Source organism: Sitophilus oryzae, unplaced genomic scaffold (assembly GCF_002938485.1).
Source record: "Sitophilus oryzae breed Bouriz unplaced genomic scaffold, Soryzae_2.0 scaffold_1802_pilon_pilon, whole genome shotgun sequence".
Classification (NCBI taxonomy): domain Eukaryota; kingdom Metazoa; phylum Arthropoda; class Insecta; order Coleoptera; family Curculionidae; genus Sitophilus; species Sitophilus oryzae.
The window spans coordinates 1,083,893-1,111,503 of record NW_022146505.1 but is presented as its reverse complement, the minus strand read 5'-3'; the positions used below and the strand labels follow the sequence as shown (position 1 = coordinate 1,111,503).

The window sequence follows — 27,611 nt, the reverse complement described above, 5'->3', positions numbered from 1 at the left end:
TTGTCTAAAATAGGTTATATAATGGAATTAGGGAGCATCTTTAAAATAGCCCAAATTTTCTTTTTTCGAAATTTTCTAGTAAGTCATAAACTTTTTCAAAAATTCGAAAGGCGCGTATGTTTGTCCCCCCAAAATTGCAATTCTTTCCCCATTTCACCGTGTCTCTAGCTCCAGTATAGTTTGTAGTTTCCAAGATACAAGATAGAGAGCATCGTAGAAAACTCACGCTGTATGTTAATTATAAAACAAAAATAAATAAACGTATTATCACTATTGGTGGATATGCAACCCACAGTACAAGTAATGTTTGATGAAACTAAAATTTTTTGGTTAAAGAAAACTGTCACGTCGGTCAAGAGCTCAAAGTTCCACAGTAAAATAGTTTAGTTTCTAGGAAAATTAGTAAAAGATCTGAAAATTAAACTCCAACGTAAATAGAATTTCTTAGCAGTTAAAATATTTTTAAAAATAAAAAGAATAATGTAGGTATCTAATCAGCAATACTGAAGATACATCACTGTAAAAATCAGTATGATCACAGTAAAACAATATAACTAAAGCTAAAAGCATAATTAAAACCATTTAGTGTATATTTACCCTGTAAAATTTGACCGTAACGAGGTTTTTCAGCACACAAAACTTAACACTATTTTTTAAATACAACTTCCTCAGTTTTTAATGTTGAACACTGAATTAAAATTTTATATATTTAACACTATGTCAAAAGTTATCACAATTTAAAAGCAATAAAAAAGCCTCTATCAAGCGCAACTTAAAAAATATTTTTCAAAAAAACATAAACAATACAAGAATCATAGCGAGGCTGGCTCAGTTTATTTACCCTGGATTCGGTATCCAGAAATAGGACCGCAAAAGAACTAATTGTCACTTTTTCACGTACCTTCACTCACATCCACCGTATATCCGATTCTTTCTATTCTCCACGAGATAAAAAGAGAAGTATTATTTGTATCGGCCGAATTTTTGGCAGTTGTTGGTTTTCGTTTATCCTACAACTGTTCTAAATTTAATATCGGAGTTAGGCAAACACGGAGTGAGGAAATTAATGAACTTGTACCTGGTTATTCTCATATAGCGCTTCATATATGCGGTTTTGTTGAAATAGTGGTTGTGGAAGGTAAACCTACAGGAAATTACTTGTTTAAATTAGTTTCAGGAATAATTGAAACCGTAAGCGAAATTCGAATATTAGATAATACATATTTTGATATTGATAGCTAAATTACACTAGATTACCACAATACGCCAAAATATTTTTTTTTAAATTTTTGATTGGTGATCAAACCAGAAGAAACTAATATGTATAAAAATAACCAATATACATTATAGGGTGCACCAAAAAAAAAAAGGATTTTTTCTTTTAATTTCCGTGAAAATTCTAGTTTGAGATATGAATATTAATTAAGATGTATCTCATCGTAATTTTCTATATTTTCTCATTTAAATGACACAGGGAATTTTTTTGGAATATTATTGCGTTCTAAAAAATCAGCGTATTGTAAAAATCAAAGCATATTTTTATAGAAAATTTAATGTTCTTCAAAAAAGGTTTGATGTGATTTTTCATTTAATCGACTCGTTTGAAAGTTATTGAAGGTTGAAGTTCAACTTCAAATCGTATATAACTTCGACGTTTTTTTATATTTTATTACAAAATAATGGCTGAAAAATATAAAATACCCTATTTTTCGTAAAGTTCATTAAGTGTTTTTTGGTAAAACATCGAGAGAGAAGTTACAATAAATATTAATTATCCCTAATTACAATAATTAGGAATCATCCTAATTCAATACAGGGTGTCTCAGAAATAAGTGCAAGTCTTTTAAGGGGTGGTAGATCTCGATAAAAGAAATATCGAGAAATATATTTTTTCTTTATCGTTTTTCAAATAAGTCCAAAATAACGAAGTTATTTTACTTTGAACATTTCCAAAGAAAAAATGATTTTTTGCTAAAAATTTGAGAACCACAGGATCTTTTCTGGATTTTCTTCTTGTAAATTTAATCTACTAGGTACCTCTGTTGCCATATTAACAAGAAATTATGTTTTTTAACTAAAAACTAAAATAATTTCAAAAAAAAATCAAAAAATTCCGAATTTTCAAAATTGTTTTTTCGCGAAAAAAAACTCATAGGTGTGTTTCTGGTGTTGAACCATACTACCAGCTAAAATACTTGGATTTATTTTCGGGACACCTTGTACATACATACCGGATGCGTCTCAAAAGTGGCTCACCCCTATAACTTTTTTATTTTTTCAGATAAAAAAAAGATTTGGTATGACATAAATTAGCCTCCCCCTCCACCCATTGATTGACGAATTCAATTGTTTTCGGTCACTTCCTGTTTTACCGGAAATTATTTTAGCACCCCGGTATTTTTTACTTTCTTCGATAGAAAATGACACTCTGAATAGAATGACATATCATATGTCAACTTTTGACATTATTGCTAAAAAATATCGTATTTTAAATTTCAATCCAGAGTGCCACGGCTGTGTTAAAAACACTAATTTTTAATCAAGGAGCTTTGGAAAAATATATTTGATCGTCTAATGTTTTTCGTGTCTTGTCCTGGCCGGTTAAGAGATGCCCAAATCGTATTTTTAATCATATCTCATTTTTTCAAATGATACGAGGGTGGCTCTTTAGCATATTTCGAAAAAGCATTTTTTTATGAATAATTTGAAATCTCACACTTGGTACTTCGAGTCGAAATGTCATTATAAACTGCATCTTACAATTTCAAATAAAATGTCAAAAGTTGACATGTCTGTGATACGTCATTCCCTTCAGAGTGCCATTTTGTATCAAATAAAGTAAAAAAAATACCGAGGGTGCCATTTAAAAATCACAAGTTGTAGTCATTTCCGGTAAAACAGAAAGTGACCAAAAATAATTGAATATGTTAATCAATCCTAATTTATTTTATACAGGGTGTCCCATAAATAAGTGCAAATATTTTAACTGATACTATAGTTCAACCCCCGATACATGCCTATGAAGTTTTTTTCGCGAAAAAAAAAATTGAAAATTTGAAATTTTTTGGATTTTTGTTTAGTTTTTAGTTAAAAAACATTATTTCTTGATAATATAGCAACATAGGCATTAGATTAAATTTACCAGAAAGAAAATCCAGAAAAGGTCCAGTGGTTCTCAAAATTTTAGCAAAAAATCATTTTTTCTTTGGAAATTTTCAAAGTAAAATAACTCCGTTATTTTGGACTTATTTGAAAAACGATAAAGAGAATATATGTTTCTTTTATCGAGATCTACCATCCCTTAAAATACTTGCACTTATATTTCAATTAACTTTTAAATAATTTATGAGAAAATTTAATTTGCCTACTGTAAATTTATTAATCAAAGCTTCTAATATATATATTTAATACAAAATAAAAGGTTAGAAAATTATGTTTTTATATATTTACCTTTATAAAACAAACTGTCTTTATCCATATATGTCACAATAATTAATTTCCAAATTAATCCTTGCGAAACCGTTTAACATCCACTGACGCAAATGTACGCTAAAAAATTAACAGATAACCACCCCTATCGACCGGTGGCTTTAATGCTTGTCGCAGTAGATGATACAAAACGCTATCAGAAACATCGAAATCAATAATACCCGTCTATAAATATTTAATGCTTTAATAAATGTCGATAACCTATCAAAGTGTGCCGTTTATTTATTAATAGGTATTCAGTTGTTTCCCCTTCTTTTTAACATCTATTTCCATTTTTATTGAACTCTAACACAAATCCAAATACAGCGCCGTGTTAGTTATTAATTCGGCTTTAAGCGCATTCAGAAAAAAATCGTGTCTTAATAGGATGTAACACAGTTATCGGAAATATAGTAGTACGGAATATAAATTGATGAATAATTTGAATTTCAAGTTGTTTTGGTGAAAAAATGTGTGAAAACTGTGACTAATGGTTTCAGAAAATTTGGCAACTGGGTTGGGTCTTTTATTTTGCAACAAACTTGAGGAAATAAATATTAAAGTGTGAATTAATTTTTGGACCTTTTGGTTAATTTTTTTGTTAGGTTTTACACAAATATATCTTGTAGACCGAAGTTTGTTTAGTCTGGTAGTGACGTCGTGGTAGTACAATTTCTAAAAGTGCCTAGGTATCTAAATTGTGATACTTGCTCAATAATTTTGTTTTCTACTACCAATTTGCTACCAATTACTGGGTCTTTGGAAAAAGTGGAGATCATAATGTTTATTTTCCATCTCCACGATAATGGCTGCATCATCAGCGCAGCACACCAGCATAACGCTAACTCTGTTGTGTCTCATTCAATAATCCTTATTCATCGAGGTCAGTTTTTCTATGATGATGTCCCCTCAACCTTTTGAATAAGAAGAGGCTAAGGTTATATCTTTGTTTTCTTCGTCCGCTTAATCTCTTTCGTTTTATTCTTCAGACACCGTTTAGCTTTGTGTATTTTTTTTATGCCAGAAAACTACCTACCAAAATCCTTTCATTACGGTGAGCTTGTAGACGGTAAGAGGAAACCGAAAACCCAATGGTTGTAGTCTCGGCGAACTCAGTGATTAGGTGTTCTCTTAAATTACCATACGTACACAAAAGGCCACTGATTCATCGATAATTCTTTGTTGAAGCAAGAACCAGAGAAGGTACCATGCTGAAACGAAGCGACCGCTACCAAGACATAGACTAAAACTTTTGTTAATAAATCCTAGTGGTAAATCAAAGCAGCAATTATTGTATATAGACGGCAATAGTATTACAAGTGAGACTCTATTCGATGCAAAGATAGAGATTGATTTTTATGTCGTACAGTTTTGAATAAAATAAAGTATCTCTTAATGACAAATATTTTCACTGATGCTATATGACTAGATGGAGATCGGACCAAATGACCCCTCTTTATCACTACCACAAACCATTCGAGGTAAACAAAATGGATCGAGGAATGTGGGCAGATATAATATTCCTTCAGGACGGACTAACCTGGTATACAGACGGGTCAAAGACCGCTGAAGGAACAGGAGCTGGAGTATTTGGTGAAAGACCAAGGGTAACTTTATCCTTTTCCTTGGGTAAATACTCTACCGCATTCCAGACAGAAATCTTTGCCATTCTACAATGTGCGAGAGAAAACAATAGAAGAACTTAGTCAGGCGGCACTTGGAGCGCTTATGAGCCCAAAGGTATCGTCGAGATTCGTCTGGGAATGCCTAGGTGAACTGGAATCTCTAGCACGAAGGAACAGAATTAAACTATTCTGGGTGCCGGGTCACAATGGAACGAAAAAGCTGATGAGTTAGGTAGCCAAGGATCATCGACATCCTATCTTGGTCCAGAGCCAGTACTGGGAATACCCAAATGTATGGCCCGTAGTGCATTAAAACTCTAGATCAGGGAAAAGCAGAATGTCTACTGGAGAGACAGACAGGGGCACAGGTACAGGAAGGCTTTTATCCAACGTAATAATAGCCTAGCTCTAAACAGAACAAAAACTCTAAACAGAAAAAAGAACAGGCCGCTTGACAGGACACATCCCTATCAAGTGTTACCTGAAGAAGTTCAACCTGTATCAAGGAAGTCTTTGCTGCAGACTCTGCGATAAAGATCCTGAAACAGCGCAGCACATAATATGTCACTGCGAGGCTCTAGATCACTTTTTATTTGGGAAAGCTAGGCTAGAGCCGGAGGAACTATACTCCCATCCTAGGATAGGAGAATGGGTTGGAGAAAATGGGTTGTAGAATGGGTATAGAAATGGACAAACACAACAGGCCTCACAGGTCGCAGTGTTTCCGGCAGAGGACGGCCCCTTGTTATTGAGAAAAAAATATGACTAGGTAATATTTAAATATCTTTTGTATGAATGGAAATATGCACTTCGATATGGACTGGACAACACTTAGAAATCGTGATAGAAAAGTAATAAGGATTAGTAGTTTATAAATCAGAAATCTATTATTATATTTCTGACTACTATAAGACACTAATAATCACCCATTGTGTCGGATTACAACAATGAATACAAAGACTGTAGTTCTGTAGTGTATGTAATAGTTACAAATTAAATGAATTTTGCCACTTACAATTCTTCCAGCGGTTCTTCGATTTTCGTTTCTTCTCTTGCAATTCATTCTCTTTGCCTTTCTTCCTCTGTTTGATCTCTTTCGTTTTATTCTTCAGACATCGTTTAGCACTGCTCAAACACGGCATTTTCACTCACTCTAAATTACCATACGTAAACAAAAGTCCACTGATTCATCGATAAATCTCGGTAGACGCAAGAACCAGAAGGTACCGTTTCGGTACCGTGCTGAAACGAAGCGACCGCTACCACGACATAGACTAAAGTTTTTGTTAATAAATCGTAGCGGTAAAATAGAGCAGAAATTACTGTAAAATGCCGGCAAATCGAGAGATATTTCGGCCGAGAGGGGAGCAATGGTACCCGGGTCGGTGGTTCCGGACGACGATACCGAACCGGATGAAGAACTGGCGAGATGTGAGTCGGAAGATTTTCTTCGTGGTTCTGTTGTGGAGAAAGAAAGATCTGCTCTCGCCGCTGCTGTCTCGCGGCACACGCCTCCCGACTGGTTTTTAGGCCTTAATCGTGGCTAATTCTTCATTTCCATTAAAGCCACACATTGTTTTACGGGCAAACTAGGACTGGCTGTATTTAACGCTGCCGCTGTTAATTAGATAATTAAAATACGGAAGAGAATAAATGGGGCTTAATTGTATTTTATTTTATTTCTTTATTAAATCGTATGCATTATTAATAATTGTAACGTGGTAATTTCTATGACATCAATTCAGAATATTCTGAAAATAGTTAATAAGTGACTGAAGTATTATCTAAAATGAGTAATTTTTTCTAGGTCTGTAGAGGTAACAAGAAGGTATTTTGATAAACATATTTCTATAAACATCATATGTAGTGATGTTAGGATGTAGTGATGTTAGGCAGTGCTCAAGACTCTATCTTCAAATAGAGTTAGACAAGCTCTACGAAGTACCAAAAAAGTCACAATAATAACAGGATATGATATGGGTACTTGTATATTAAGATAATCCAAGGCAGCAAAGAGGTAGATGGTTTTTCCAGAGAAGGGATAGCAAAGCTGACCTTTTCCAACCTGAAACTGGGCTCGGACTGACGAAGTCGAGAGTTCGGCTGATAACCAGTTCTTATCCGCATCAAGAAACTCTAGAGAGTTTTCTGATGCCTGTCTCTGATGCCTTCCTAGGTATCAATAGCAATAATTATTGAAGATAAGATTAAGAAACTTCTGAAACTAACTTTTTTTCTAGTTAGGTTCTACTAAAAAGACACAGGATAGTCGGATAGTAACTACCACATATTCAAAATCGAATGCAAACTTTTATTGAGAAGACGAAATGTAAATTTTATATTGAAGCTGCAAACTATGAATGTCGAAAATGATTTTGTTTATAAATTTGGCCCCAACTGTCTTCCTATAAATCAAAACAGATCCAGAATGGAAATTCCTTGTTCCCAAGCCACAGCGACATGGAGTTATAGATTGTTGTCATAGCCCGCCTACAAGTGGTCATTTTGGTTTCTTTAAAACTTTGAATAGAGTTCAAGAATTGCACTATTGGCCGAAAATGAGAAAGGATATTTTAAGATTTGTTAGAAACTGCGAGGTTTGTGGTGCTCAAAAAGCTCCTAACACTGCTAGAATGGGACTTATGGGTAAAAAGAAAGTAGTTGATTTATCATTTCAAGTGATAGCTATAGATCTTATAAGACCTCTACCTAGGTCAAAGAAAGGTAATAAATCGTTAATTATAGCTGATTGGTTTTCAAAGTATACCTACTCTTCTTTTTCCATCACGTTCAGCTAAAGCACATTTTATTGAACATATCTTAGAAAATCGTGTTATTTTGGTTTATGGTTGCCCACAAACTATCATTTGTGATAATGGAACTCGATTTTCATGTAAAACATTTAAGAATTTATGCAAAAATTTTGATATTAATATTCGATTTAATCCTGTATATTCATCGCATTGTAACTTTGTAGAAGGAAACAATAGGACTGTAGGAACCGCAGTTCGGAGTTATATAGATAACCATGAAAATTGGGATAAAGAAATTAGCAAGATACAGCAAGACATAAATACTGCAAAAAATGAAGTAACCCATTTTACACCGGCATTTTTTTTCTTGTTTATAGTAGACAAAGATGCCCGGGAGATATTTGGAATCTAAGAACATAAGATGTATCCAACCAGAGAGGATCTGCTTTTATCTAAGTGTAAGATTTTATAAAAAAAACCATACAGATCCATAATTTTACCCAAAATAACTACTCTTTTCAACAAAAACAAGAGGAAAGTAGCTTAATTCAGCTGCCAATCACAAAAATACACAAAACTTTATTTATAAACTATTTAACTACATGTAAAATATTTTATTTCAAGTTAAAGTTCAAAAAATTTTCAATTAAGCTCTTCTACATATTATAATCGACTCAAATAAATTTCGAGTATTCAGAGTAACATGTTGTAATTATTTCCACAGAAAGGTGGTATGTTGTTATGGTCTGTTGTTGTAGGAAATTACACCGTCGTACCCATCAATGTAAATGTCTGAGGTCCAAGTCTTGGTTATCATGATATATGTTGAGACAGAAGAGAGGTGTTGAATGATTACATCGACTGTCAAAGTATCTACTTCTTCAAGTATTATTATGTTCCAAGTATTAATTCTGGTTTTTATGCTAAAGCATGGACTTAGTAGACAGAGGAAAGAACTTACTTACTACTAGGTTATACTAAGGGCTGGCAAAGGTTAGTCTTGGGTCGAGATTTCCGTATGTAAGAAGAGTACAATGCGTTTATAATGTACTGAACAAAGAGAGAACAGTAAACACGTTGCCAAACGTATGAAATAAACCGAGAAACTGTGCACATCGCTAAAAGACGTGGAAAGAGATATAGCAGATTTGTCGCAGTTGACCGGTCGACCCAATCAATACCTCTGTCAGTACTTAAAGTTCTAGGGAAAGGTGTACGTCATGCGTTCAGCTTCACGATTTAATTGCGTCTCATGATACTTAATTTGTTTATTTATTAACGAGTCGTTGGAATTTTTGCTATAGCTTGAATTTATTTAAGTGCAAGCTAGAAACACTTGCATTTTTGGTAAAAATAAGTGGAATTGAGTGGGTATTCGATAGTGGTCGCGCTATTAGAACTCTGAATTCAAAAATCGATATCTCGAAATCTATTAGAAATAATAGATTGTAGTTTTTCAAGAACTTTGTTAATATTTCTGCTGTATTTTCTTTGTAGACAGTATGTGAAAATCTTTATCAATAAAAAAATTACACTATTGAAAATCGATGCTGAAAATTGCTATGCTCTAAAAGTAAATGGATGGATTGTTAACAATTTTTGAATAGAAAAAAAACCTTATCGAATTTTTCTTATGTAAACATATTGTAAAATATCCGATCTTGAAAATAAAAATAAAGTTTCAATATCTAAAGTGGTTCTTGAGGCCTGTCATGTGTTAAAAAGTTGAGTTTTTAAATTATCGCGATTACTGATGTTTTCTCGTTATAAAAAAAATGACACCCTAACGATATCCTTATAATTCCATTTCAGATGCTCAGAAACATGTCTAATGATTATATCTAGTTATCTCTTGAAAAAAAAGTCTTTTAAAAGTAAACGGTTTGCGATCGTGATTTTACTTTACTTGATAGGGAAAGGCGTATCGGCAACGCCGCAACAGCACACCGTCGCGCGTCGCGTCGGTCGGTCGCATTTCTCTCACTCCGACTTACAGTCTGACAAACGGATCTGAAACAACGGGGCAACGGTAAGGGGATCGCAATATTGTGAAATCATGACCGATTTCATTCATAAAATATCCAGGAGCGTGCGGTGTTTCATAAAAATATATCAGGAATTTTTATAATATTTTACAGTAAAGTTCATAATATTATTTTACTTTAAATGTAACCTAGATTTTGTTTAGTCATTTGCCAAATATAGTAATATTTGTTAAAACGCGTGTACTAATTACAATAAGCAGAAATAAAGTTAAAGGCATAAAACACAATATAATACACCGCCACTGGATTTTTCAGTAGTAGTGGCTGTTTCTACTATTCCTAGAGAGGGGCATAAAGTTGGGGGTAATGGTAGCAAGACGTGCGAGAATCTCGACCAATCAGATTGGTTGAATCCGGGATGCCATGATGAATTTTGTCAGCGTTGCCAGCTTGCCCTAAGCGGACGTTATTTTTAGGAAATACTTTACCTTTTATAATAAGCAGAATTAGGGAGATCAGTTAATTAGATAAATATACATTAATACAATAAGAACAACGTCAAGATATTAGCATATATATAATTATGTATGCTGAAATGGACTAAAATATATTGAATTTATAGGTAATATTGAGCAACTTTGCTTTTCTATTATTAAACGTGACAACGTCGACTTTTTTTGCCCGCATTCCTCTTGCTGTTTTAGATCCGTTTGTCAGATAATAATAAGATCCCTATGCGATTTACTTCCACACATGTAAATGCCGACCCAAAAGTAACAGTTGCCAGCACGGTATACAGCAATCTTAAAGCTGCAATGTTATGAGTTTCGTGTGCATTGGCGTAACTACAGGGGGGCCCGGGGGTGCCGGGCCCCTCAAGGTACTGCTGAGCACCCCCCAGAAAAATCTTGAATTATGACTCTGGGCTACGTATTCATTTTTATTTGCTTGTGATGTACTAAAAATGACGTTTTCTAGTTTTGTTTAGTTATTATTACTCGTATTTAGTTGTGTTCAAAAAATGTGTTAATTTTTATCTTTTTAGAAAATTTGTATGTATTTAAGTAATCTACGGGAACACTCTACGGGAACACTTAGGCTTGATAACCAAGTCTATGAAATTTACTGATAGAGAAATTCATGTAAACGTTTTATTTAAAAAAACGTGTTTTTTAAATTATTCTTAATTTTTTTAAAAACAAAAGACCTAGGCCCCTCCAGGATGATTTGCTAGTTACGCTAATGTTCGTGTGTAAGTCAGTGAATCTAAAACTTAGATAAACTTTATTGGTTCCAAATCCAGATTTACCTCAGATGATTTACAAATATTAATATGCCATATAGAATATCTACTTTGTTTTAAAATCTCATTTATACAATGTTCTAACATGAACTTTATTTATTTCACTCTAAAAATTTATGTCGATTTAATATTTTAACATTTATTCCATTTACTTCTTTACCTACTAATTTAGGAATGGATGATTTCTCCATCTTCAATAAGTAATCCAGGGCAATACTAAGAAAGTTATATTGTAAGTATAAAGTCGTAAAACCGTTAGGCTTGAAAATTTTGCTTCAACATAATATTAGAAATCGCGAATTGAAGAAAACCAAGAGTAGTTAACTGAACATCAAAAGGAAATTAATAGAAATAAATGTGTCGTTAATTTCCACAAACTTCTGAGGATATCGCAAATAATATAGAATTTTAATTGATTTTACTGGAAATCTTTAATCTTATTTGCTTGTATTAAAAATCAATTAACTTATAACAATAAAAAACTATATCTATGTACGTACCCTTTACTTTCCAATATACACTTTTATACTACTGGAAAATGTAAACTCCTTTTGATAACATATTTATATTAGTTATAATTTTCCCATAAAATTTGTTATTATTACACAATTATTTAAAACAGCATTATTAAAATAATTACATCTACTTTCATTATATTAGCTTTTTATTGTAATTAAATTTGTTTTCGTCAATATATTGATTTAAACGATGTAAATAATAATTTTTGATAATAAGTCAAACATCACATGCATATTCTAAAAGTTATTTATTTATTATAAAAAGTGTTTATATAAATCATCTATAAACATTTACGAAAGATATATACCTAGTATTTATTTTTCTACTACGCTGATTCAAGAGCAAGTTTATTCAACACGTCAAACACACTTGTCAAACATACGTCAAAAAGGAGTAAATCAAATATATTATGTAAAGATCGACTAAATAATACATGGTATTTGATTGATAAATACCTAAATTATTAAAAATGATTCATTATTAAGCAATTTGTATAAGCTAAAATTGGTACAAAAGTCTATCTTAGTTAATACATAAAATCCTTAAGTGACTGCCATACTGATTAATCACGATTCTGCTCAAACCACTCAAGGTAAGAAGCTCAATTTTGGCATACAGGTTGATTCTAGGGTGTAGAGGTTCGATAAGAAGCGATTTTTCGAAATTCCAGTTCCAAGAGGGTGAAACCACCCCTGAAATATTACAATATTTTTTATTTAAAAAATGGTCCGAAAATCCGAAAAAACGCTTAAACACGTATATTTTATTTTGTTTTTTTACATATTTTAAGATTTTTTAAAAATGTATACAGGGTGTTTCGAAAATTTTGGTCATTGATTAATCACGATCCTGCTTAAAGCGCTTGACGTAAAAAGCTGATTTTTGGAAAACGGATTGACTTTAGGGTGTAGAGGTTCGATAAGAAGGGATTTTTCGAAACTCGAATTCTAAGGGGGTGAAACTATCCCTCAAATATTAAAATATTTTTTATTTAAAAACCGGTGAGTTTTTCGGAAAAACTCTTAAATCGTATGTTTTATTTTGTTTTTTACATATTTTAAGATTTTTTAAAAATTTACAGGGTGTTTCATAAAATATGACCATTGAGTAATCACGATTCTGCTTAAACTGCTTGACGTTTAAAGCTGATTTTTGGTAAACGGATTGACTGTGGGGTGCAGAGGTTCGATAAGGAGGGGTTTCTCGAATCTCAAATTCCAAGAGGGTGAAAACGCCCCTCACATATTACAATATTTGTTATTTAAAAAACGGTTAGTCTTTCGGGAAAGCGCTTGGACAAGCATAATTTATTTGGTTTTTTACATATTTTGAAATTTTTTAAAAATCATACAGGGTGTTCCAAAAAGTTGGGTAATTTCTTAACCACGATTCTGCTTAAACTGCTTGACGTAAAAAGCTTATTTTTGGCAAACGGATTTTTCGAAAGTCAAATTCCAATGAGATGAAACTACCCCTCAAATATTACCAAGTTATATAATAATATCGCCATATTGTATATTGTTTTTTCTCATGCTGACATAAATGTGAGAAAATTTTATCCAGTTTGTATGTTAATGGAAATTCTTGCTTTGCTTTATCATCACCATTACAAATGATTAATTCGACGCGAACGAAGTCGCTGGTACACGCTAGTATTTTATAAATAAGAAAAAGATTTAATAAAAAAAAATCATACAGTTGAAATCTTTAATTTGCTTAAGAAAAGAGTATGAAAACATTATTTACTAAATAAATAATGTTATCTATGTATTCATGCATTGTAATTTGTATAAACTGGTTTGCGCAAGCCATTTTGGCCTAAAATTTGCTCCAATGTATCTTTCGTTTACATACTCAGTTAGTTAGTGCTATTTGTATAACGGGTTTTTATTTAAATAGCTTAAAAGACATTTAAAATAAAAAATTAATAATGATATAATATTTAATTTTTATTAGAAATATGTTTTTTAACAATTATTGTAATAAATAATATCATTAATTTATTGACAACGTAAAACGAAAGCAACAAATTATTAAATCTATACCATACATTATATCCTTTAGACGTTTTAAATAAAATTAGAACTGCACTGATGAACCAATTTAAGTCAGCCATATTAATCCCCCATTACGCTTCACCTGTTTTTTTCATATGCTCCTTTCTTACTATTTTTATTCAAATTAATCCTCCAAAATCTAAAATTTATTTTTAATATCTATAAATAATTTTTTGGTAATTCAAATTAAAACACTCGTTTATAAAAAAAAATCTTGTTAAATTATATAGAGATAAAAAATTCAAAACGTATATCTTTGCATCAATTCATGATTTACAGTTTTAATAAAGTAAAAGAGTACAACCAGGTTCCGATGACATCATACCGTATAACGAAAGCTCATCTATCAAAGAGAGTATAAAAAAGGCCTAACTGTACCTCCGACCGTTAAAAAACTACTATTGGGACAATTGAAATTGCGGTATTAGACACGCATAAATGTTGCTATAGGTATTATAAATATAAATATTTTCAAGTCATGCTGTATAACTAGTCGAGATTTGAATAGGTATTGTACAGGGCAATAACCGTTTTGTTGATAGAGATAACTGTACGAGATGGGCTAAATTGTATACAGCTGTTGTTTTGGATTTTAGACAGGGAAAACACCCAACATTTTTCGGTATTTAATAAATTTATACTAATATACAGGGTGTTTCCAAACAAATGCGAAAAACTTCAGGGGTGATTCCTTGTTCAAAATAAAGGGTAGTTTTCTTCATAAACATTGGGTCAAAAGTCATTAGGGAGATATCGCGATACAAAGATGGCGGAAAAAAATAATGTTTTTATTTTTATCTTGAAAACGAAAAGAGACAGACTAATGAAATTTTATGGAAGCATTACTGTTATAAAAACACACTTTCTGGTAATTTTTTCACTTTTTTAAAATGAGTGGAAAAAAAGCAGCCCACTAGAAACTTTATCTAAAAATGTTTTTTGTCCTGACATGTAATGCTTTACATTTTATTTTATAAATTCAAATCGGTGAGTTTTATCAAAAAAACACAAGAGATAAAAAAGTTTCTAAACAAACTAAACTATCCAAATTAATTTTTTTGCATGTGTTTAATAAGAATTTTCTATAAATTTCGTTAACAAGAATGATAGGGGTAGTTTATTTCAACCCCTTCCACTCATTTTAAAAAAGTGAGAAAATTACCAGAAAGTGTGTTTTCATAACAGTAATGCTTCCATAAAATTTCATTAGTCTATCTCTTTTCGTTTTCAAGATAAAAAATAAAAACATTATTTTTTCCGCCATTTTTGCACCGCGATATCTCCCTAATGGTTGACTTTTGACCCAACGTTTATGAAGCAAACTACCCTTTATTTTGAACAAGGAATCACCCCCTGAAGTTTTTCGCATTTGTTTTGAAACACCCTGTATAAAATCCTTAAGTGACTGACTCACTGATTAATCATGATTCTGCTCAAACCACTCAAACGTAAGAAGCTCAATTTTGGCATACAGGTTGATTCTAGGGTGTAGAGGTTCGATAAGAAGCGATTTTTCGAAATTCCAGTTCCAAGGGGGTGAAACCACCCCTCAAATATTACAATATTTTTATTTTAAAAAACACTCAAGTTTCCGAAAAAACGCTTAAACACGTATATTTTATTTAGTTTTTTTACATATTTTAAGATTTTTTAAAAATTTATGTGTTTCATAAAATATGACCATTGAGTAATCACGATTCTGCTTAAACTGCTTGACGTTTAAAGCTGATTTTGTAAACGGATTGACTGTGGGGTGTGTAGAGGTTCGATAAGGAGGGGTTTCTCGAATCTCAAATTCCAAAGAGGATGAAAACGCCCTCACATATTACAATATTTGTTATTTAAAAACGGTTAGTCTTTCGGGAAAGCGCTTGGACAAAGCATAATTTATTTGGTTTTTACATATTTTGAAATTTTTAAAAATCATACAGGGTGTTCCAAAAAGTTGGGTAATTTCTTAACCACGATTCTGCTTAAACCACCAAAATATAATAATATCGCCATATTGTTTTTCTCATGCTGACATAAATGTGAAAAAAATTTATCCAGTTTGTATGTTAATGAAAATTCTTGCTTTGCTTTATCATCACCATTACAAATGATTAATTCGACGCGAACAAGTCGCGGGTACACGCTAGTCTTATATAAAAGTACATCTTTTACAGAATTTAGCTACTTTACAAACACAAAGATAAATATTAGCTTCTTTTTCAAACATCCTGTAATATGATTTAAACACTTTTTTATTTATTTTTTTATTTCTATGACATAGGTAATTATTTTAAATTTTATTTAATGCAAAATAAAGGCAATTTAGCAAGAATACTAGAAAAACAATATAATATACATAATTTTAAATACTAATTATTTTTAATTCTAAACATTTGACGTATTGCATTTTAGTAATATAATCAATTTCACATAAAATAAATTTGAAATATAAAATCGATTCCAAATATCTCGAGAACCATTACTCTTACCGATTTCTACCAAAAGACCTTTTTTACGTTAAAAAAGCCGTACACAGGTATACAGGTATGGACGAAAAGTTATTACTCTTCAAACCGGTTAATATTTCGTTTTTGACGTTTCCAAATATTGACGTTTCTTCATAAATTATTTGGAAAAAATCGAAATAAAAAAGAAAATTCTACAACCTGTATCTCCGAAACTAAGCATTTTAGGACATACACTTATACGAACTTTTTTACTTATTTTCATCTGCAGAATATACTGACGAAGTTTCCGGAATACAGTTCGGACATCCTGTATAAACAACAACAGATTTTAGAATAACCTTGTTGGTGTAGTGTTTAAACACATACATGAAATATACAGTATGAATTTTATTTTAATACAGATTTGGCCCAACCAAAGTAACTAACAATGCTTTAAGGTATTATAGTCCCGCCTTTTTGAAAGCAGCAGAAAATAAAAAAATAATATTATAATATAAAAATTAACTAAATAGATACTTAACATTTTTTAATATTTTTTTAATAATGTCTAGTGATATTAGTATATTATAATTTAGTGATTTAATATCTAATATCAAGATATCTAAAATAATTAGTGATGGGACTCCAATATTCCTTGGTCTTGGTCTTGCAGTTAATATGTGGTCTTGGTCTTGGTCTTGCTGCAAGACTCATGCAAGTTTTGCATTTTTTAATAAATTTTTACTAGAGGAACTTCACTACATATTTTTTTTAAAATAAATATTATTCTCAGTAATTTAATGCAAATAAAACTTTAAAGAAAGAAATTAATTAGAATATTTGTTTATCGAAAACTTTTATTTCTCAGTATTTTATATTGAATCAGCATTTCTTTCTTTAAAATTTTTTGCAATAGTCGAGAAAACACTATTTAACTAAAAATTAAAAAAGCCAAAAAATATTTTGTCTTGATCTTGGTCTTGCGGAAGTCTTGCACTGGTCGATCTTTGTCTTGGTCTTGCAAATCCAACGGTAATCTTGTTCAAGACCAAGACCACAAGACCAAGACCAGTCTTGTTCATCACTAAAAACAGTGAAGATTCTGATATATTAGACAGTATCGGCAGCGATTTTCTCTCTCAGATTAGATTTTTTGAGGTGGCATTGGCCTGTCTTAGCACTGCGACCTTTACAGATCTATTTTGGTTATCTTCTGATCTTTGGGTTGCATTATCCAGTCGTATCATTTTTAAAAAATCTAATAACTTTGAGACTTCCATATAGCTCTTTGTCGGTCATATCATTTCTCTGGTACACTAGCCGCACATGACTGAGTTATATCCGTAAATCCCATCAGCTTAAAATTCCTATTGTGCTTACAATACCCTCTTAGTAGATCTTTTACAGTTTTCCTGTCTTTGCTTATATCAGGTCTGTTCTATCAGTCATATATCAATTTGCAATACAAAACAAGAAATATACGCCAATCATGAGCATTCTCTAATTATTACTAAAGATTTTTATCAAATGGTACTTTCTCTTTAAAGCATAATATGTTATTTCCAAATTTTTAAGAGGATTTCAATACACTATTATGAGAATAAATGGCACAGCACTGTATATTAATATACAGTACTGTAATCCTTCAAACCGTTCTTTTATCTATTAATACCGAATTTGCATCGTACAGTTCATTTGCTGCCCACTATAATATAGTACAGTGCAATGGCACACTTCCTTATAACGCCGTGCATAATAGACAAAAGATTTTATCAGCTCGCAAGTAGGTTATTTTGTTATAAATACCGGATAGTTACCGTGTTGTTGTTGTTGTCTTTTCGTGTTCCGATTGGTACGTGGGTTGACATGATTTACCATAATGTCTCGTGGTGCTTTGTTACATGGTATCATTAGAGCACACCTATCTGTTACAGAATCAAATATTTACTTTAACAAATTTTGGTTTTGCAGTAAAAATTTGCTTCACCAATAAAAAACTTTTAACCTTTCTACATATACAGGCTGGTCCGAACTGTAATCCGGAAACTTCGGCTGCATATTTTGCATATAAAAATAAGTAAGTTCGTATAAATGTATGTCCTAAAATGCTTAGTTTGGGAGATACAGGGTGTTGAAGTTTCATTTTCATTTCGGTTTTTTTCTAAATAATTTCTGAAGTAACCTCAATATTTGGATGAAAATTGGTTTCTGGTAGTTTTTTGACATGAGCAATTTTATTTTGATGTCAATATGACTCCTACTTGTAGAGGGCGCTACCTGCATATTTTTTAACTGGTTTGAAGAGTAATAACTTTTCCTCCGTTCCTGTATAAAACTACTGACTAACAAAATATACATTTACGACGTTTTTTACGTAAAAAAAGTCTCTTGGTAAAAATCGCTACGAGTAATGGTTCTCGAGATATTTGGAATCGAAATTATCTCAATACCTGTCTTCATTCACATAAGTTCAAAATTCAAAATTCAAAATCATTTAGTTAAACATTAAGTTAAACATGTTGACTAAATAGTTATTAGACTGAAATCATAAATTTGAAATGTTTTTGTACTTAAAGTTCAATAGAAACTATTTATCATCATTTTTTCGAAGAAAAATTTATAATTAATTTAAAAAAATAGAAATTTCCTAAATTTATCATTTTAGTCAAATAACTATCTACTCGACATGTTTATTTTTTGTCAATGACATGTATTGACTATTCCCATTCTAAATATCTTGAGAATGGTTGCTTGTAGCGATTTTTGCCAAGGGACATTTTTTATGTAAAAAATCACGAAAATGTATATGTTTTCACTCAGTAATTTTATACAGGTACAGACGAAAAGTTATTACATTTCAAAACAGTTAAAATACACGTAGGTGGCGCCCCCCTATAAAAAGGAGTCATATTGACATCAAAATCAAATTTCTCATGTCAAAAAAACTCCCAGGCACCAATTTTGATCCAAATATTGACGTTACTTCAGAAATTATTTGGAAAAGATCAAAATAAAAACGAAACTTCTACACCCTGTATCTCCGAAACTAAGCATTTTAGAACATACATTTATACGAACTTTTTACATATTTTTATCTGCAAAATATTCTGCCGTAGTTTCCGAAATACAGTTCGGACCACCCTGTATAGTCTTTAGTTCTTTCAGTCTTCATGAACAAAAATGAAAATAGACAATAAATATATACATCAAGTAGAACAGGAAGGCTTGGAATGCTTTTTAACAGATGCTTTACCTAATATTTGGTTTACTAATATTCCGACATCAGATAAAGTTACATTTCAAATTAGCACCTACTACCTAATGACAGTTACCTAATAACATAAGCCTTTAAAGTGTTTATACAAAATAGCATTTACTTTTGTTTATTTGGACATGTATTACATGTTTGACTGTTTATATAATTATTAGAGAAATGCTAGACGCATTGATAACATTGAGAGAAAATAATAAAATTGTATATCTGCCTGAATTACAAAAAGTTCTTTGATATTTTTCACCACACTATGATATCAAAAATTTAAAATGCGATTTGATTCATTGTTGTCGTCTCGGCGCACTCAGTGATGAAATGTTCTAGTGTTTCCCCATTTTCCCCATAGAATCTGCATTTGCCGTTGTTTCTTAGCTTCAATTTACTGAGGTGTCTATTGAGGAGACATTGGCCTGTTCAAAACCCCGTGACAATCTGATAGTTCTTACCTAAATTAAAGAAAATTTTTGATTTTTCTCGTCGTAAGTTCTGAGGTAAAGATCAGAGGACACATATCATTTAAATTCTTAAACGTTTCACAAAGATTATTGCGTCCCCATGGGTTCAAAAATACAGTAGTATACTTAACGGAAATATTTTTAGTTTTTTAAAATTTCCTTTTAAATGGTGAACTATCCAGGCTTTGCTGTTTATGTTATGGTAGTTGAAAAATGGCACCTTTCTGAGGCAACACCCTCTTTGATTTGATGATGTACCCTCCAAAACTTGTCTCCTTTATAAAAGAACAGATATCTTTGTAAAAGACTTTTGAGTTGGCACTTATTATCTCTTTAATTTCCAGACATCTGCCGGTCAGAGTTCTTGGTGCGCCAACAATTGAGTTGAATTCACTGACTGCATGAATTTTCGATTTAATATCTCAAAACGGAACTTAAATACACTCACTTTAAAAGTGATTTGAGTTTGCTACACACCATCATATGAAGTAGAATTACTTCTATAAGGGTCAAATGATCAAGTCATCTCGTTAGTTTCAGATTTTTTTTCCCATAAAACCATTTTGTTGTCCAGAATCGCCTTAAGATAGCTGCAATTTTTGAAATATAAAGCTTTACGGTAATTGACAATTTCATGATTGAAATTAATCTTAAAATATTGCAAATTGTTATAGCACTAAACATTGACCTATTCTATAAGATTAGAAAACCCATAAGTATATTTCGTTTACTCAAAATTATTAGGGAGTCAGACTTAAACTGATTGGACCAGGTTTTGTTTTATTCAGTCTTTAAAAAATTAAATATGAATTGCCTTTTTTTTGAAACCAAATTAAAATGTGACCCGAAAAGTTATACAAGGTGAGACAAAAATAATATTGAACACTAGTCACTTTTAAAAGCAAGTTACTCCTTTATTTTAAATGGAACACACAGTATATTATTTCGATATTCAATGGAGAATTCATATATCTTCAAAACACTATTAAGGTTGCCTACCCCTTCGACGAAGGTTTTTCTAGATATTTTGATTTTTATGATTTTGCATCAGTAGATCTTTATTAATTGATAAAATTTAAGTGGTTGTGATACACCTTTAGTTAATTTAACAAAAATTAACAGATGTAGAGTAAAATATTAAACGGTAATGAAAATAGTTTTAAGGATGTGTCAAAAACCTTACATTTTAGTCATATACTTCTCTAATGAAACTCGCCATTGTTTTTCTGCTAGAATCCGAAAATCAATTAATATATAAGGTGTTCCATTACAAAAAATACAACTTTGATGTGTAGGTACCTTTTTTGGGGACACCCTGTAAAACTCTCTATATTTTTAAGAACTGCTTTAACTTAACCTATATATGCTTACAAAATGTCATTTCAATGTCATTCTCCTTTGATCCCCCGCGGCGTGTGAGAGACGCCACCCTGTGCTGATATTTTTCGAGAAATATGTTCATATTTAACCCATATATACAACGTTGCATTTGCAATATAGACAATGTGGGATAAAACAATAATACCAGTCGCAAAATACTGTTCAACCCACCATACTCTCTCCATTCCCAGTGGTTCGTACCATCCGTGGCTAAAAATAACACCACAAGAAGAAAGGTCGACGACCGATTGATGGAGCCATTTGAGTGCAGTCAAAAATAAGTAGGACAGCACTTAAGGTTTTCCTTTGTGATTTCTGCAGTGCGCCCGACTGTATGGCTCCTTTCTTCGTCGCCTCAAGATGGAATTTCGAGGCTGAAAACTCATTGTTGGGAAGGTTCAGGCTTTTTTACGAAATGAACAATGTGGCAAATATTTAAAATTCATTAACTTCTTTAAAGGGAGAAACCATAAAACACTGGGTGTCCTTCGAATTTCTGAACAATTTAAAAGATCCGAAATCTTCTGACTTTACGTCTTCTTTTTTTCTTATTGGTTAATGAAAAATACTAAAGAAATAACGAATATGAGAAAATACTGATACCACTTTAACAGAAAATCCAAAGTTCAAGAGTTCATGGTTTACTAAATAAAGTGTAAAGTATTCTATAAACTTTGGTTTGGGACTGTGTAGGCAAAAAGTAGACTGTTCATAATTGGTGCTTCAAACTGCTTGAAGCTTGGGCACGTGGATGTTCTGATTTCCAAAACGATCCAAGCCAAAATTAAATGTAAATTCCACATATGATTTAATTTAGAATGGTTCATCGTAATCTATTTTTTTCTGTTTATTGTTAAAATATCATCACATCCTTATAATTATATTTAACTGTAATACAAACAAAAAAAATCTTAACAAGTAATATATTCTAACATCTCTTAGAGATGGTTTTATAAACTCATTGACTTGTTTTTGGCATAGCTCTTTCATTTCGGTTACGGATTTCTTCTTTCTATACAGGGTGATCCGAACTGTATTCCGGAAACTTCGGCAGTATATTCTGCAGATAAAAATAAGTAAAAAAGTTTCTATAAATGTATGTCCTAAAATGCTTAGTTTTGGAGATATAGGGTGTAGAAGTTTCATTTTTATTTCGATTTTTTCTAAATAACTTCTGAAGTAACGTCAATATTTGGATAAAAATTGAGTTTTATGGCAGGAAAAATTTAAATCACCACAATACACCAAAACACTTTTACTTTTACACTGGACGCGCGTTTCGCTAACCATGTTAGCATCATCAGCAGATGATATAAACTGTTATTAAACTCAGTTAACAACGACAACCAAAAAGTAAAGAGGCAACAAAGTAATGAGATTTTTGAATGCCCGGAGTGCGGAAGAGAGATAACATCACGTATCGGGCTTATCAGTCACAGAAAAGCTCACGAAAAAAAAACGCCTTGCGTAACGATCTTCTGATGCGTGTCAAATACTCGTCAGCGAGTAATAATAATGGCAGTAGTAGTAGTAGTATTTGACAAATGATAAATTTGAAAACTTTTTATTTTTTTAAATGAATCATAAATTTTTCTTCGAAAAAATAGTTTCTGTTTTCTGAATTTTTGCCACAAAAACATTTCAAATTTATGATTTCAGTCTATTTACCCAAGTAGCATCTATCTGACTTCGAACTAAATCTGACCTGAAGCGACGTCAGACTTTGTGCAAATTTAGGTCGGGTGCTGGTGATACGACTGGTGACGTCGCTTTCCTATTAAAAGTGACGTCGTTGGATCCGAGTCGGTAAATCCAACAATCTGTCGACGTACAAAATAACAACGTACCATTTTTATTAATTTTCCAACGTCGTTCCAACGTTGGCTTGCACGACGTACCTATACTTGAACTAGCCCGACGTCTACCGTTGTCCGAATAGGATACGTCTCCTGATAATCCCTAAAGTAACGTCCAATTATATTTTGTTGTATTTTATGTTCATATATTTAACCTAATTTACGTATCTCTATTTACGTCCGTAAATACAACCCATTAAGTAGCATTTGCGGCCTAATAAACATCATGAACATAACCTAATAAAAAGTTTTTGTAAACAAACTTAATTTTTTTTATTATGCCTAAAAAAACACTAAAAAGACATTTAGACATTCATCTACATTTTACAGAAAGAGGTCGAGGCTTTTGCAAAATAATAATAGTAGTAGTGATGTCTTCCCTCCACCCACGAATGCTTTTTATCCGGAAGAGATACTGCATTACACTGGTGCAACTTAATTTCATTTTTTAGCTTAGGAAACCAGCAGACCCCATCCTCCTCCCACATGTGAGGTACTGGTTCCAATTCTTTTAAATTTTGTATATACTATCTTAAAAAAGTAGCTGCCCATTGTTTTAAAGAGAAAACAATAACTAAAATATAGTTGCACACATCCACAAATCACTGATACGCAAAGTGAGGTTACGTGGCGTACGTTGGAATTATATACGTCATAATACGATTGCCGGTCGTCCGGTTTGATGACTTCGGTCGAGTGAGACGACTAATGTTGGAGACCCGGTCGGAATTGGTATATTGGTAGTTCATATTAAGTCGGACACAGAAATCCGCCATTCTTAACAGGTATCCGATTGTCAGCCATTTTAAAATCATTTTTTGTTTTTAAAATTTATATTCACATTCCGATTTCTAGTAGAATAATATTGAGAAGGTTGAGTTTGGGGGGAACCACAGTACAATTTTATGATTAAACCAGCTAGAAAATAAAAAATATATTTTGCAAGTTACTTTTTTATAGATATTTTTATTTCATAAATCCTACTCATTACCTACTTTTGAAGGCGCTCGTTGTTTTCCGGAGTATTTTAATCAGATATATCAAAAAAGTGACTTCCGTTGACAAAACTGATGTCTGGATTAATGATTCAGAATTATTATAATATGAAAGTAGATAGGCACTTATAGTTCTATTCGAGGAGTGATTATGAATCCATTTGTAATTAGGTAGTTTGGTTAGGTTTTTATGTATTCTTGGTAGCGAATGTGAAACCAAACGTAACGTAACTGCTTAGCGACGAATTTTAAGTAACTAAAATCCAACGTAATATGACGTTGGTAATTGGTAGAATTACATTCCCTATTAGGTCAGATACCGACGTCGAGGCGACCCGAATCTGTATTCCCCATTTAGGTGCAAATAAGGGTCGTCAGGCGGTCGAACCGACGTTGGTATCCGACGTCGGTTTTTATTGAACGCGACGTATACCCGACGTTAGATAACGTCCAAATGCTACTTGAGTAGTCAATTTATGTAAATGATGACAGGTATTGATAATTTCGATTCCAAATATCTCGAGAACCATTACTCGTAGCGATTTTTACCAAGAGACCTTTTTTACGTAAAAAACGTCGTAAATGTATATTTTTTTACTCAGTAGTTTTATACAGGTACGGACAAAAGTTATTACTCTTCAAACCAATTGAAAAATATGTATGTGGCGTGCTCTACATAAGGAGTCATAGTGACATCAAAATCAAATCTCTCATGTCAAAAAACTCCCAGTCGCCAATTTTCATCGAAATATTGACGTTACTTCAGGAATTATTTGGAAAAAATCGAAATAAAAATGAAGATACAGGGTGTAGGAGCCCTGTATCTCCGAAACTAAGCATTTTAGGACATATAATTCCGACCACCCTATAGATTAAATAACAAAATTTAGATATTAATTACCCTGTTTATATTTAAATAAAAAGCTCAACCAAATAAAACCATATAATCCGTTTGCAAAAAAGCATCAAGCGTAGATTCGGTACTGAATAGAAGAGATAGTCGGCAATTACGTGTTTAGCGCCCCCCACCACTCCAGGGTGAACGAACTGGGCAGTTGGTCACTGTACCACAACAAGGCTTCGAACTGGGTTCCTGCTGGCGTCGCGGTACGACCTCAGGTTCCGCGATTTTAAGAACAGTTAGTTGCCGCGTCCGTCGTGACGTTCTCATCCGCAGCTGATTGCTAGATGGATGACGATGATGAGAAAAAAAAATGTAATTTATTATTTTTTCTGTTGTTGGATTAGCGAAAGATTTCTGGTCCGGACCATTTGATTTAATTGGTTTAAAGATTTTAGATTATAGTGTTATGAACGAAACATTTCACTGCATATAATTCCTGTTATAAGTTATCAAATATTATTTTTTATGATAATTGATAGTTATGTTGTTATTTCAAACTTAAAAGTAATAATGTTTTTAAATATTCTAAAATTTTTAAGTTAATTAAAAATTAAAATAGTTTCCACTTTTCTATTGTCTTTTTTCTCTTCTATAAAACGGTAAATATTATTAAATTATTGATTCTATTGCCCGTCTTGATAATTATAAAATAAATAGGGATATTATTTAGGGTGATCCAAAAAAAAAGAGTTTTTTTCCTGCAAACAGAAGCTCAAAAGGTTCAATTTGATGTAAAAAGATACCACTTAAAATTTGAGCCCTTAATATTAATATTAAGACGCCCACATCACGTTTTTCTATTTTCCATAAGAATACCATGGAAAAATTTTGTTCTGCACCTTATGAATTTTATTGCTAGCCTGTCGTGTGTGATAAAAAAGATCCTTGCTTATATTTGTAGAGAACTGAACGTTCTACAAAAAATGTCTCTTATGATTTTTCGAGAAACCTAATAGCTTAGTTATTTGAGGCCAAAATTCAATTCATCGCAAATTTTAAGGTTTTTGATGAAAAATTCCTTTTTATCGGTTAACTAAGAATAAAATAACTTCTCTCTTTTGAAAAATTGGCTAATGATTAAAGTCAAACTTCCAACAGTGACAATAATAGTCTAAAAAAGTGCGAATAATACCTACAGTGCTTATATTTTCAACCTAGCTTATTACGAAAATTTAAGAGAAAATTGACATTGTTAATTTTGGATTGTTGCTACGCTTCCAACGTGCCCAATTTTCACTCTATTATTATTTGTTCTGGAATTAGAGCCGATGTCCATTATATTGACCACTCTGTATAAGAGGTCCAACTTCCCCTAGGAGATGCAAGACCTTGTCGTTGGTGGGGAAGCTCCTGGTCAGGTGCTGGGGGGAATCCCCTCTAGCACTTGGCTTGGTCTAAGAAGCATCTCACTCATCGTCTTGTCCCTGACTGTAGTGTCGTGGCCAGGGAATTGCACCAAGACATATAACGATACCGGGCGGGGCTACGGACAGCCTCAACCTTGGGGCACCGGGGGGCACCCCATTGTATTTTACCCCTTACTTCTACATGCGGGGCTCTGTAGAAGTGGACCGACTGTCCCTAGCGACTCATAGGAACACTATGAGATCTGGTAATAATAGTAATAAAAACATCACCGGTGAAGCTGTGGGGAAACCCCCTAGCGACACTGGGAACAGTAACAATGAAAGTTCCAAGGGGCCAAACCCAAAGAGAACTACAGGAGAGGTGGCTGACACTTGCGTGAGACCATCCTCCGCAAGTGGCATACAAGCTACCACCTCCTCCAAGGGTCGGGAGCCTACCTCCTACCTCTAAACCCAACAGGCGACACAAGCTACCGTTTCGTCTACCCGGCCTGGGTCGTAGCTCCTCGACTGTGAGGGACACGGGTCTCCGTAGGAAGTCCTGGGACTGTATGATGAGTTATAACTCAAGAAAGGGGGACACAATAGATCTCTAAGGTCGCAGAGATTAACCCCCCTCCCACTTATTCTAATAAGAGGTCCAAATGGGAGCTGAGTGGACCAGGAGGGTGACAGTGAAATAGGAAAATTGGAAACAGTCATTAGTGTCAATCCTGTCATCTCCTGACGACAAGTATGGCCGCCTAGATAAGGACAGCAATGTTTCTGTCTAACTATTGTCTAACTTCACAGTTTAGAATTGACAGATTTCAGAGACAACTGCAGATTTGTTCTAGAACAAATTTCGACGCCATTTTAATTCTCTCGGGTTAGTTTTGTTTTGTAAATTCAATTTGATATTTCGGCAGAAATTTATAAATATAAAGGTAATAAAGCATATAAATTATATTATTACATGAACAATCCTGGAGAAAAAGACGTTTCTGCAGTACTAGGTATGTCCCATGTATATTAAAAATAGGTAGTAAATAAACACTATTTCTGTATTTTTTAGATGCAAGAAAATTTTGTTATGTTTATGATCGGCGATTTTTTTGAAAATGAAAACAATTTACAGCAAGGTAAGATCATTTTTAACTATAGCCAACAGTAGTTATCTCCAGTATGTGCGATTTATTGTCAATAATGCAGTAAATCTGACTGATACAATCTGATTGTTATCCGACTAAAAG

The 27,611-nt window shown here is 32.6% G+C and overlaps 1 protein-coding gene across 5 annotated transcripts in view; it reads right to left on the bottom strand.

Moving 5' to 3' along the window:
- Positions 1 to 27,611, bottom strand: part of LOC115883060 (long-chain-fatty-acid--CoA ligase 6) — a 97,838-nt gene that overhangs the window by 53,806 nt on the left and 16,421 nt on the right. The window contains exon 1 of one of the 5 annotated variants that reach the window (XM_030901336.1): positions 6,109 to 6,514. The exons of the other annotated variants lie outside the window; for them this stretch is intronic. Coding sequence (XP_030757196.1) covers positions 6,109 to 6,235 — 127 coding nt within the window. The 5' untranslated portion in view covers positions 6,236 to 6,514. Of the gene's footprint in view, positions 1 to 6,108; positions 6,515 to 27,611 lie in introns of those variants that run through there. 5 annotated transcript variants of the gene reach the window in all.